Source organism: Onychomys torridus, chromosome 5 (assembly GCF_903995425.1).
Source record: "Onychomys torridus chromosome 5, mOncTor1.1, whole genome shotgun sequence".
Taxonomy (NCBI): Eukaryota; Metazoa; Chordata; class Mammalia; order Rodentia; family Cricetidae; genus Onychomys; species Onychomys torridus.
The window spans coordinates 73,295,266-73,307,337 of NC_050447.1; the positions used below are offsets into that span (position 1 = coordinate 73,295,266).

Here is a 12,072-nt window from a genome sequence, read left to right on the forward strand (position 1 = left end):
TGCCCCCAAGCCCAATGTTCAATCCTCAGAAGCCACATAGTATAAATAGAGGACTAACACTTGCAAGTTGTCCTCTGACCTACACACACACACACACACACACACACACACACACACACACAAAACCCTACACGCTCATGCCATTTTATGCACAGTCTCTCTCTCTCTGTCTTTCTCTCTCTCTCTCTCAATCTGTCTCTCTCTCACACATACACACACACACACACACACACACACACACACACACACACAAGCAATAGGAAAGAAACAGGGTGTTTATGTTCATATTCTTTTTACTTATTATTTATTTTTATTGAAAATCATTTTTTCATTGTCTATTCTGACCATGGTTAACCCTCCCCCATCTCCTCCCAGATCCTCCCCACCTCTCTCCCTACCCATCCAACTACATGCCTTCTTTCTCTTTAGGAAACAGGCCCATGATAAAAGTCTTTAAAAAAAAATAGAATAAAATACAACAGAGAAAAAAGAAAAAGCATGAGAAATACACATACAAAACACCCATAAAAACAAAAATTGGGAACCATAATAGATAAGCAAAAGACAAGCAAGCTTAAAAAAAAAAAAAAAAAAAATCCCAACAAAAGCATTGTAAGACAAAATCTCCCAATTGAGTTCCCTTTGTGTTGGCCATCTACTGTTCATATTCTTTTTAAAACAGAGTCCATGATAGGTGAAAAAAATTAACTCTGACAAGTTTGCTAATGAGTATTCAAAAAGTAATAGCCAAGGAACCTGTTCCTTAGTGTTACCAAGTGCTGTAAGTATTACATAACTATTAACTGAATGTGAACCATTAAAGTTTACAAGTTAAGCATGTTCTTATCAAAATTTTTTTTTCTGAAACCAAGATACTGACCTCACTCTTTAAGTGGGTTTTTATATAACTTACTCCCTATGATGGACACCTCACACAGCCTTGAGGCAGGGGGAGGGGCTTGGGTACCTCTACTAAATGTATACCTCCCATGGGAGGCTTTATCTTCTTATAGGAGGGACGTGGGGGGGGTTAGGACAGGGAGGCTGGAGGGGTGGGAGAAGGAAAGAGGGGAATTTTTGATTGGCATGTAAAATGAATTAAAATTTTTTCTTAATAAAAATAAAACTCCCTCTTTTGATAGAATTTCAAACATTCTCTTCTCCTAAACTCTCATTTGCATGATTTATTTTCCAATCAAGCTGCTAGAAACCAGTATTTAGAAATTGTTAGAAATATGCATTTTCACTGCTATTATATGTATTAAACTAATAATATATACTCACCTCAATTGTCTTTGCCAGCAAGTGTGTGTGAGGAAAATTATGCTTGTACACTTCATTAGCAACAGTATTCACATCAATAGCAGCCACCACGAGTGCAGGGATACCACTTTCTGTAATGATAAACGGGATGTCTTCAGAGGTCTTCAGCATCAGACCACCATAAAGAAAGGCTGAAAGAGCAGAACCCAGCAGTGCACTGACTTGTTCCTCAGCTACCCAGCTTGATCTCAGACCCTGATAAAGAGGCAGGCAGGAGGGACAGGCAGGAGGGACAGGCAGGAGGGACAGGCAGGAGGGACAGGCAGGAGGGACAGGCAGGAGGGACAGGCAGGAGGGACAGGCAGGAGGGGGTCTTCCAGAACCACTTCCGGCAGCAGGCTGAGTGCTGAGAAGATTTCACCTTTCTTACATTATCTTAGGAGATGGCTTTCCTTCCTCATTAAACCACACACTTATGCCAGACACAGTGTTCCAAGTTAAATAAAGACAGCAACACTTATAACACACTCTAGAAGCCCTATTATTCAGAACTTCATATAAATACATGACCATGTATTCTCACCTTCCTGTATTAAGGAAAAGCTGATTCACAATACCACTGAAATTGCTTTTAATATAAGCTTATTTTGTAATAACAGCTTCACTGAGAGATAACTTACACACAACACAATCAGCCTAATTAGAGTTTAATTTTTAAGTGAGGTAAATTCATTGGTGTCCAAATGTAAAAGGTTCAGAGCCTAAAACTTAAATTTTGACAGTATATAAGAGACAACAGAGGAAGAGATGCTCATATTAAGGTTCACCTTGCTGCTGAGGAAACACATTTTCAACACAGCTTCAGAAACAAAGAATCTGAACATATTTTTGGTTGTAATAAAAGTTTGAACTCTATAAGTGTGGCTGTTGCTATACCTCATGGCTACCACCCTGTTACCTCCAACCAAGTACAAAATCAATTATGCATATACCTTGTTCAAAATCAAGAGGAAACATGGGGAATTTTAAACATAAAAGAACCTGAAACTTGAGAAAATTATTGGTTTACATGATGAGATCACCAGCAGACCCAAACAGCTCTCTTTAGTAGCCATTAACAATCAGCTTTCCCTGGTCCAGACATTTAAAGAGAAGGAAAATCAGGATCTAAGTGCCTGCCCAGATCACAGGACAAAAGGAGGAGAAAGACGCATGCTCAGAAAGTCACTGCAACCTGACACACAATCCTAGTAAAGACAGGCTCAAGGGAACAGAGGGACTTCAATGTTTCAAGTAAATAGTCTGTCTGGTAGGCCCAAATCACTCAGCTATCCCCCCAGGTTCTTCCTTTCTGTGGAAAAGGATGGTCCTCTGTGCCTTGCACATGGGCCCTAGACTTAATACCACAGGTGGCTGCCTCTGGCTGAATTTAAATTTAATAACTAGTTTCTTGTTTTAAAATATATGAGTTTATAAATTATATCTTTGTTTAAAAGCATGAAAGACTTTAAAACCTAAAACAAAAAGGTTTCTAAGCTAAAAGATATATAAAGATTAATTTTTAAAAAATCACAAAACTTACTAATTCAAGTCACTAATCACTATGAGTACTCAGAATTCAACTTTGCTAAATAAGATAAATTAAAATCTCCATGGTGCAGCCTGCTTGCAGTTCCCCACAGAAGCAGGCAGGATGGCCTGGAGGTGGTTAACATGACTTTCATCTTTTTTTCAGGTTGACTGAAAATCTAATCATGTGCTGAATCCATACCATAGTCAATAAGTAATTTTATGTTCTTGTATAATATGCCGGAGGACATAAAACCTGACAAAAAGCAACTGACAAATGAATGTCTCATGTGGAGATCCAAAGCCTGATGAACTGGAAAGGAATTCTCAGAAAAGAATGGAGTTTTAAAGTCAATAAGCAAATGCACTGTTCTTGTGGACTGATGCACAGATTTTAAACTGTTTTAAAATTGGAACCTACCGCACTATCAAAAAAGTTATTTGTATTAGGAAACACACACACACAGAGAGAGAGAGAGAGAGAGAGAAAGAGAGAGAGAGAGAGAGAGAGAGTATCTAAACCCTGCATATCTGCATATATATAGCAAGATAGCTCAACAGTAGGACCCAATTATAAACACAAAATTTATTTCCTATATGCCTTGTACATAAGGCCTGGAGGTCATCTCACTGGCCCTAATCTTGTATAAAATGTTTGGTTTCTGGGCATTTTTTACTCCAACGAATTATATGAGATGGAGTGGAATTTTCCACTTGTGGCATCAAGTTGATAGTTACAAAGTCTTTCATTTTGGAGCATTTCACAGTTTGCTGTTTAAATTAGAATGCTCATCCTGTAGTAAGCCATTACTGATGTTAACTTCAACTTGATTTTTTAAAAAATTGTTAGGTATGTTTAGGTATTTAAAACAAGTGTTTAGGTATGCTTATAAGAAGTAATTAAACTTATATGTAACAATGGAAAAAGCAAGCTGATCAGTTTCTGGCAACGTCTTCAACTAGAATCCAAAGAAAGCCATCTTAATAGTCCCTAATAAATTTTAAATCCACAGATTCCAAAAGCCTTTGAGCAGCAGAGACATTTTGAAAATGACAAGTTGAAAATGTCCAAGTGGAAAGAATGCTCTAGAACTGTGCCCATGTGAGTTGTCTCCTCTCTAAGACCCAAGAGTAATTCTCACAGGAACTAGAACTGGGAGAGGAACCCAGCAGGGCTTTGGAAGTAGAGGGAGTTTGATCCCAGGCTGTGCATAGATTTATCCATGACATTTCAGTTAATATGCTGGGTTTCATGTTTATTAACAAGAAGCACAGTTTCTTAGAAAGGTGAGACATTCTGACAGAGACACACAGTGCACTCTATTGTGGACAATGTGAGGCAGGATCTATATGGACATCATGTTTCCATTTCTGAGGACTGAAGTTACCTTTGAAGAGCAATAGTTTTCCTTCTTTTTCTGGTTAAGGCTTCTGGAAAAGCTGTAGGGAAGAACTTAGCTGGTAGTAAAAGGTGCAAGTTCCTTCTCTACCTGGCCTAATAGATAAACTCACGAATAGTTACTCCATGGAGAAATACCAATAGTTTTTTTAATTCAAATGTAGAATTAAGCAGTTCACGCTGAAATAACTAGTTCTTAAGAGCTTTTGTCTTTCTTTATCATCTACTTTTTTTATGATCTGGCCCTCATAAAACACTGGACACATATTCAAGTGGCCTCAGCCTCACACCTGTGACTTTTAATCAGGTAGGTATGTTAACACTGACCTCTAGTTGTGAAATGGTGAAGCAGATGAGTATACCCAAGGTCTAGTCTTCATTCAGAGACAGCTTCATTGGGAATAAAAACGCTAGGTAGAAATGGAATTATAAAGACTTTTAATTTAAAAAATTTGTCAACTGGGGCCATTGAGACACATAAAGGCATCTTTGCCAGCTGGGGCTGACAACATGTACTTGATCCCAGGAACCACAGTGAAGAGAATGGATGCCCCACACAAACGAACACGTGGCACATGCCTCCCAAAATACATAAATAAATAAATAAATAAATACATAAATAAATAAATACATACATACATACATACATACATAAATACATGCATGCATACATACATACATACATACATACATATATACATAAAATCACTTTAAAATGTTTTTATTGCTATTAGCAAATATATTTCCTGGCTTTTCTTAAAAGTTGTTTGCATGTCTAGACACTGCTAAGAAATTGTTTCTACACACAAAATGAAAACTAAGCCTCCCCCAACACACATACACACATAGATCTACCTATTTCCTCTGAAAGCCTTACAAATTTAGATAATCAACAGCCATGTTTACTCTGGGTCAAGACACTCCTTAGAGTACTGCTGCTAACACCCCACTTGGTACAGAAGGCCACATAGGAATATGGTTAGATGTGTGGACTGAGATCTGATTATGCCACGGACACTGCATCTTAGAACTGAAATATTATTTTTCAACAAAAATGTGGAAAGACAGAGATCTGGGGAAGTGACATGGGAGCGAGAAAGAAGGCAGGTTACTGAATAAAAAGGAACACATGAGGGAGCTTACAGGCACAAAACGTAAAGAGATCACCTCAGAAAACACAACACAGTTCAAGAAAGCATGGGTGGATTTTGGGGAGAACTTGAGAAAGGAAACTGAGGCACAAAAATTCTTTTCTAGGAAGTGTTTGGGAAAGCCCAACCAAAGCTGTGTTCCTGAGAGGAGGGAGCCACTACCGGCCCCATCCACACCCACCCGCTCCTGTCTTCTCCTCCTGATTCCCTGGAGCTTTCCTCAGAAGACCAACAGAGAAAGGTCACTCAAGAACCCCTTTGTCAAGGCCACACAGTGCATGATGTGCAGCACCAACACTACCCTTAGTCCTTGGACAGATAACCCTTACGGTTGAGGAGTTAATTTCCCAGGGCAGGCACTGTCCCTAAAATTTTTGTTTCTAAATATAGGTAGCTGAAATTAAGAGTTACTCTAAAACAGCTCCTCCATCCAATGGGACTCTACAATGGATGACAACAGGGACGGTCCATATTTGCATAGTCTGGTATGATACACATATGGATGGGTATTAAGCATTTAGCTTGAGACCAGTACAACTAAGGAACTAAATTTTTCTCTAATTTCATCTAATTGAAATATAGACAGCTGCATTTGGCTGCTGGCATCCACAGTGAGCTTTTAACCACCAGGCTCATCAAGAGATGTCCTGGCAAGCAGTCAGCACTGTACAGTGGGGAGACAGTGGAAGAGAGATTCGTGTTGGAATCCCATGAGCTACAGTGTTGGGAAATAAATTCACTCATCCTCTCTCGTTAGTGAAATGGATATTTAAAACAGTTCCCATAAAGGGCTCCTATTAAAAATAAATGAAATAGAGTCAATAAAATCTCTAGCAACAGGAGATACTTGGTAATTATTAAAAAACCCACTCATCACTTAGCACTTATCTGAAAAAGTTACAGACAAAATAGTGATGATGATGATGATGATGATGATGATGATAATTGTTTAGTTTTTATCATTATTAAAGCTAGGAAATGAGGTGATATTATGTTCCCCAATATATTGTGCACCCTAATAAACTTATCTGGGGTCAGAGAAAGAACAGCCACTAGACAGTCATAGAGGCCAGAAAATGGTGGCACACACACCTTTAATCCTATCACTTGGGAGACAGAGATCCACCTGGATCTCTGTGATTTCAAGGCCACACTAGAAACCGAGCCAGGCTTGGTGACTCATGCCTTTAATCCCAGGAAGTGATGGCAGGAAACAGAAAGGTATTTAAGGCATGAGGACGAGGAACTAGAGCCTGGTTAAGCTTTTAGGCTTTTAGAAGCAGTTCAGCTAAGAACCATTCGGATGAGGACTCAGAGGCTTCCAGCTTGGGGAAACCAGACCAGCTGAGGAATTGGCGAGGTGAGGTAGCTGTGGCTTGTTCTGTTTCTCTGATCTTCCAGTGTTCACCACAATACCTGGCTCTGAGTTCATTTCTATTAATAAGAACTTTTAAGATTCGTGCTACAAAGAAATTAGGCCAATGAGAAAATTTAAGTTGTGACTATTCAGACACAAATTTCAGAAGTGTTTTTAAGAGATTTCAGAGTAGCATAAGCAGAAAGCTTTCACAACAGTAACCAGAAGGCTTTAACCTCCACTATAAATATTAAGTAAAACTTGACTAAAATATGATCTGAGAGGAGCGCTGAGAAAAGCAAAACTTTCCTGGCCTTGCTATCAACCCATAGGCTGACAGGAGAGAACGGGGAGCGGTGAGGCAATCCTCCCCTGCCCAGAATATGTATTACTTGTTTTCTCTAATTTGCAGGAAGATAGTCCACACAAAAAAACTTCTAAAGAAACTTTCTGTCCCCAGTACTCAATGAGTGTTTAGGAAAAGAGGGTGGATCTTCAGATCATCTTTCATGACCTGCCATTCTTTGACCCAGACCTCGGTGCCAAATTCACAGAAGCAGAAAACTAAAGCAAAAGGAAAATTCCTTTAAAATTGCTGTCCAATTGCTTTTTTAACAACTATATTGTTAACTACATGGTTCGGGGCTGGGGAGCTCATGAGATGGTTCACTGAGTAAGAGTACTTGCTCTGAAACCATGAGGACTTGAATTCAAATCCCCAGTTCTCACATAAAAATCCAGGATGGCTGTGCATGCACCCAATCCATGTGGAGTAAAACTCACATGTATACAGAAATTAATTCCTGGTGACATGATTTGGGTCACTACTTCAAGTTCTACCCCAAATTTAGAGTCTGACTTTAAATGAATCTGTATTTAAAACTTTTATGCCAACTAGTTTGGGTGAGTTTTGTCATTTGCAGAAAACGCTTCTACTAGCCACTCAAGTGAATGCACACTGACACATCTTTGCTCCTATGAAGAAATGCATTTTAAACGTCACCTTCAAGGCAGGGCACTATCAACACAACAACCTGATTAGTCAACTAGCTACACATTTGAAAACAAAAATACACCTTTTAATGAACATTTCCCAGGTATCCTAAACGGAGTTAAGAAGGAAGGGTTCTTCAATTATGGAAGCAGGAACTTCATCACAGAGCAACTCCATAACCTATTTCTGTATGTGAACGCTAAATACAGTAAATACTGAGAGGGCTATTTGTAAATGGTATCTCCAATATTTTTTAAGGAATGTGTAATATTTTCAGTCCTACAGTCTACAAATTTTTCTAGTTATTAGACCTAGTTATCTGGAAATTTGTACTAAAGAAAAATGTTGGCAAATGTAAAAAGATATACATGTAAACTACATGCATGTATGGGAACAGTTATATTTAAAAGACAATCCATGCTATTGATACAAAGTAAAAATCATCCTGTTCACTGCCACAGCTAATTACAGAGTATCCTGTTGAGTCATGAACCACAAGTTGATGTCTCTGTGGGTGGTTTGTACATATCACAACAGGGAAAACAGAAAATGTTATCAGGGGCTATCTTCATGATGAAATTTGCAGGAGATATAATCTTTGCTTCCTTGTACTATTCAATTGTTTAAAAACAGTAAGGATGAACTACTTCTTGCTTTGTTTGTTTGTTTGTTTGTTTGTTTGTTTGTTTTATTAGGTCTAAACTGATTTTAGAGATATGATTTCACCATGTAGCTCACACTAGCCTTAAACTCCTGATACCCTTGGCTCATATTCTGAAGGTTGGGATAACAGGCATGCTCCACCATGACCCCAGAAAATGCACTACTTTTACAATCAGTACAAAGCAAATGGACAAATTAACTTTTCTGATATTTAAATAAAAGAATTCAATGGTCTTTTTGTTATGAGCCTGAGAAATAAGAGGAAAATACTGATGATGAACAACAAAAGACACTTCTCAAAGCACACATTTTAGACTGTGAGCACACACATCCCACAAGAGTGACTCAATGCATGACTCGATCCCATCGACTCAATAAAAAGAAAAAATACAAGTTAAAGTTCTTTACAGTCCTTTATAGACAGGAAATCAATTCTTTACAGTCCTTTATAGATAGGAAACCAATTAATGTTCACATGCAGAATTCAAAGGAAATAAACAATGTAAATAGTGAACAAGTAATTCAAACACCTGGGATCCAGAGGATTATAGACTTCAATAACAAAGACTCTGAATGTATCTTTTGTAAATTTGCTTTGAGGAAACAGAACCATTTGGTAAATGTCCCACCACTATAAAATATTACAATGTTCTTTGCTGGTATTTTCTCAATAATCAATAATTTCACAATGTTTGACATATTCAGATAAAAGTCAATGAAAACTATAGGAGAGGACAAGACAGTATTCCATCTCGAGTTAACTATCAAAACTGCCATAAAATACAATTATAGGGGTTTGAGAGATGGCTCAGTGGTTAAGAGCACTTACTACTCTTCCAGAGAATCCCAGTTCAATTCCTAGCACCCATGTTGGGTGACTTACAACCACCTGTAACTCCAGCATCAGGAAATCTAACAACCTTTAATGGTCTCTTCTAGCACCCATGTGTATGTGTGTGTGTGTGTGTGTGTGTGTGTGTGTGTGTGTAAAACATATATAATATATAAACAATTATGGTATCACTCATAAAGTTCTCTCAAACTAACTTCTGAAAATCCCATTTCAATTTGTCAGTTTGAGTCCTGTTTGCTCAATGGTTAATTCTTTTTAGATGCATATGCCTTTCATCAATATTAACTTAGCATTTCAAACTCTATAATACAAAATGTTATAGTTACCATGATTTTTATCTTATTTTATCAGTGAGGAAACACCACAGTGAAAACAGTTAACTGGAGGGAGGGAGGAAAAAAAAACATTTACTTAGTACTAACATAAGATGGGTGGGGGGAAAAAGGCATCATAGGAAAGTCTGGGTATGCAATACCCCAAGTGGTAACAAAAGCAAAGGCTAGAACTAAGAAGGAACTTAGAAGAGTGAAGGAACACAAAGCCCACTGAGCTCACTGAGCCTAGACAAGAGGGCAGCTGGGTAGACATAAAAAAGAGCTTACAGTCCAGATAAGAAATGACTGTGGTTCTAGCTTTCACTGTTGGATGAATCAATCCAAAAATCATAAGCACATTTCAAGAAAAAAATTAAGATTTACATTCAAGGATTTACTTGAAGCACAATGTGTTTAAGGAAAAGAATTAGGAGAAATCTACAAGTTCAAAATGTAAGTGGTTGTTATGTATAGCTTGTAACAAGGTACTAAGTGTTTTTTTAAATTGTGTTAATTAAAAAATTTTAAGATATTGGGAAAACGGTAACACTATATGCTGCACAAAATTCATAAAGCAGATAGTACACGTTTCCCTAATTTGCTTAATTTTAATATGATAAATGAATGTAAAGACCAAAAAAAGTAAGTAGTATGTAATATTTCTAATCTAGTATAGATTCAAAAATTAATATTTGCTGGGAAAAATGTACAAGTTCAATCCACTAGATACTGCATGCTTCTTAGGCTCCTGTTACTCAAGATACCAAAAAGGGAAGCAGAGGAATTGGTTTTGTGTTTGCCTTAACAGCTTCAGAATAGACACACACACATATCCAGTGTGTTTCTCTACATGGCAACGGAGTTGACAAAGTAATTATTTTTGAGTCACTATCACGAAAAGTGGGTAGATACCAAAGAAATTAAACAGCCTCTCAAAACGAAAGTGACAGCGATCTAATTTCTAACTAGCTACAACGTGTCAGGGACCTTACTCTATCTTTAATTCTTGAGGTTCCTTTCTGGAAGTTCTATTTCACACATTTAAAACCAAGTAACAGGTTCGAAAATGTAAAGCCAAAGTTGCAAAATTTGATCCCAGTTCCCTGGCATCTGTGAAGGCCTGCAGAAGGCACGTTTCTTTCCACAGACTTAACCATACTCCCTCCCCCTTTTCGCTTCCCCTACATCCTAATACTTGCACAGTTCTATCTTGAATTGTAGTTATCGCCTTGCTCCACCCCACCCCCGTCTACCCCCTCCCATTTTCGTGACTTCCTCCAGGCTCAGTGACAGCCAGCCTAGAATGGGCCTTGGCACAGGACAAAGGACTCCCTCTTCCCTTAACTTTGTCTCAACCAAATTAAATTCATTTGACTTCACAGGCCCAAGAATCCTCCCTCACAAACAGCACTCTGGGGCACCCAGCCTGCTTAGGCTACAAAGCTTGGGGCCAGAGTAGGGGAGCCACTGCCCTGAGGGGCGGACCGGGGCGGCGCTGAGGCGGTTTCCAGGGCAACCGAGGTCCGCGGCCACCAGGAGCCGCCCCGCCGCTCCGCCCCTCGGCGGCGCGAGAGCTGACTCCTGCGGCCCGGAAGGAATCACCCAGAAGTTTTCTGTCCGCTCTCACCTCGCAGCGCGTGGTGCATGCCACCAATGCCACTGTAGAGCTCCAAGACACGCAGAGGTTCCATCCCTTTGCAACCGCGACCGCGGCCTGGAAACTAGGCCTACCGGTCCTCCGCCTCTCTTACCCCCACGACCGCACCGCTCCCTTCACTTCTGGTTCCGCTGCTTTTCAGTTCCCCAACCTCCTGTGGCTCAGGCTGTAGACTCAGAGAGCAGCTTGGAGCCTGGGGCATGGCATGGTTGAGGAAGGGGACAAAGGACAGACAACTATTAACAAAGCCGCCCAAGTGAGAGCCAGCAGCTCCGTAGGCTGATTTGTGTTTTATCTTTCTTGTTTGTTGTTTTCTGTGGCCTTAAGTGAGAAACAAACCCATCTGTAGAGAGCTGAAAAAAAAAAAAAAAATGCCATCGGCTTTGAAGTGAGTTACTGATTAGAGTCGTTTTTCACAGCGAGTTCCTTTTGTTCTTTTGAAGTCTGACTCTATCAAGCATTTCTTTGAGGAATCTTGAATACAGACCCACATGCTCTCTGGTGTGCCTGTGCTGGAGTAAGGAGTTAAATCCTGGCCACTTTGTCTAGGGATGTGATTCTCACTTCAGAGTTAAATCTTACCAAGCTCTTCCCAAGAAGGCTCCAGAACCCTGGGGGTGCATTAATAATAAAGAGGATTACTTGCTGTAAATGATAATAGGATTAATTCTATTTTCCCTTGGAAAATATCCCAACATATGCGCTGAGTTTTTTTCTTTTATTGAAAATAGGGGTTTTTTTTTTTCCTCACTTAATACATTCTGATTTTAGTTCCTGCCCCCCATCCAGATCCACCCCTTTCCTGTCTCTCATTAGAAAACAAATGGGCTTCTGTGGGATAATAATAAAATA

The 12,072-nt window shown here is 39.2% G+C and overlaps 1 protein-coding gene across 4 annotated transcripts in view; it reads right to left on the reverse strand.

Annotated features, from left to right (window-relative positions):
- Trdmt1 (tRNA aspartic acid methyltransferase 1) overlaps positions 1–11,294 on the reverse strand; it is a 30,529-nt gene extending 19,235 nt beyond the window's left edge. For all 4 annotated transcript variants that reach the window (XM_036188995.1, XM_036188996.1, XM_036188994.1 and 1 more), the window contains exons 1-2: positions 11,191–11,294; positions 1,285–1,394 (exon numbers count right to left, since the gene is read on the reverse strand). In XM_036188995.1, coding sequence (XP_036044888.1) covers positions 1,285–1,394; positions 11,191–11,254 — 174 coding nt within the window. In that variant the 5' untranslated portion in view covers positions 11,255–11,294. The remainder of the gene's footprint in view (positions 1–1,284; positions 1,395–11,190) is intronic.
- Positions 11,295–12,072: the final 778 nt, after the last annotated feature.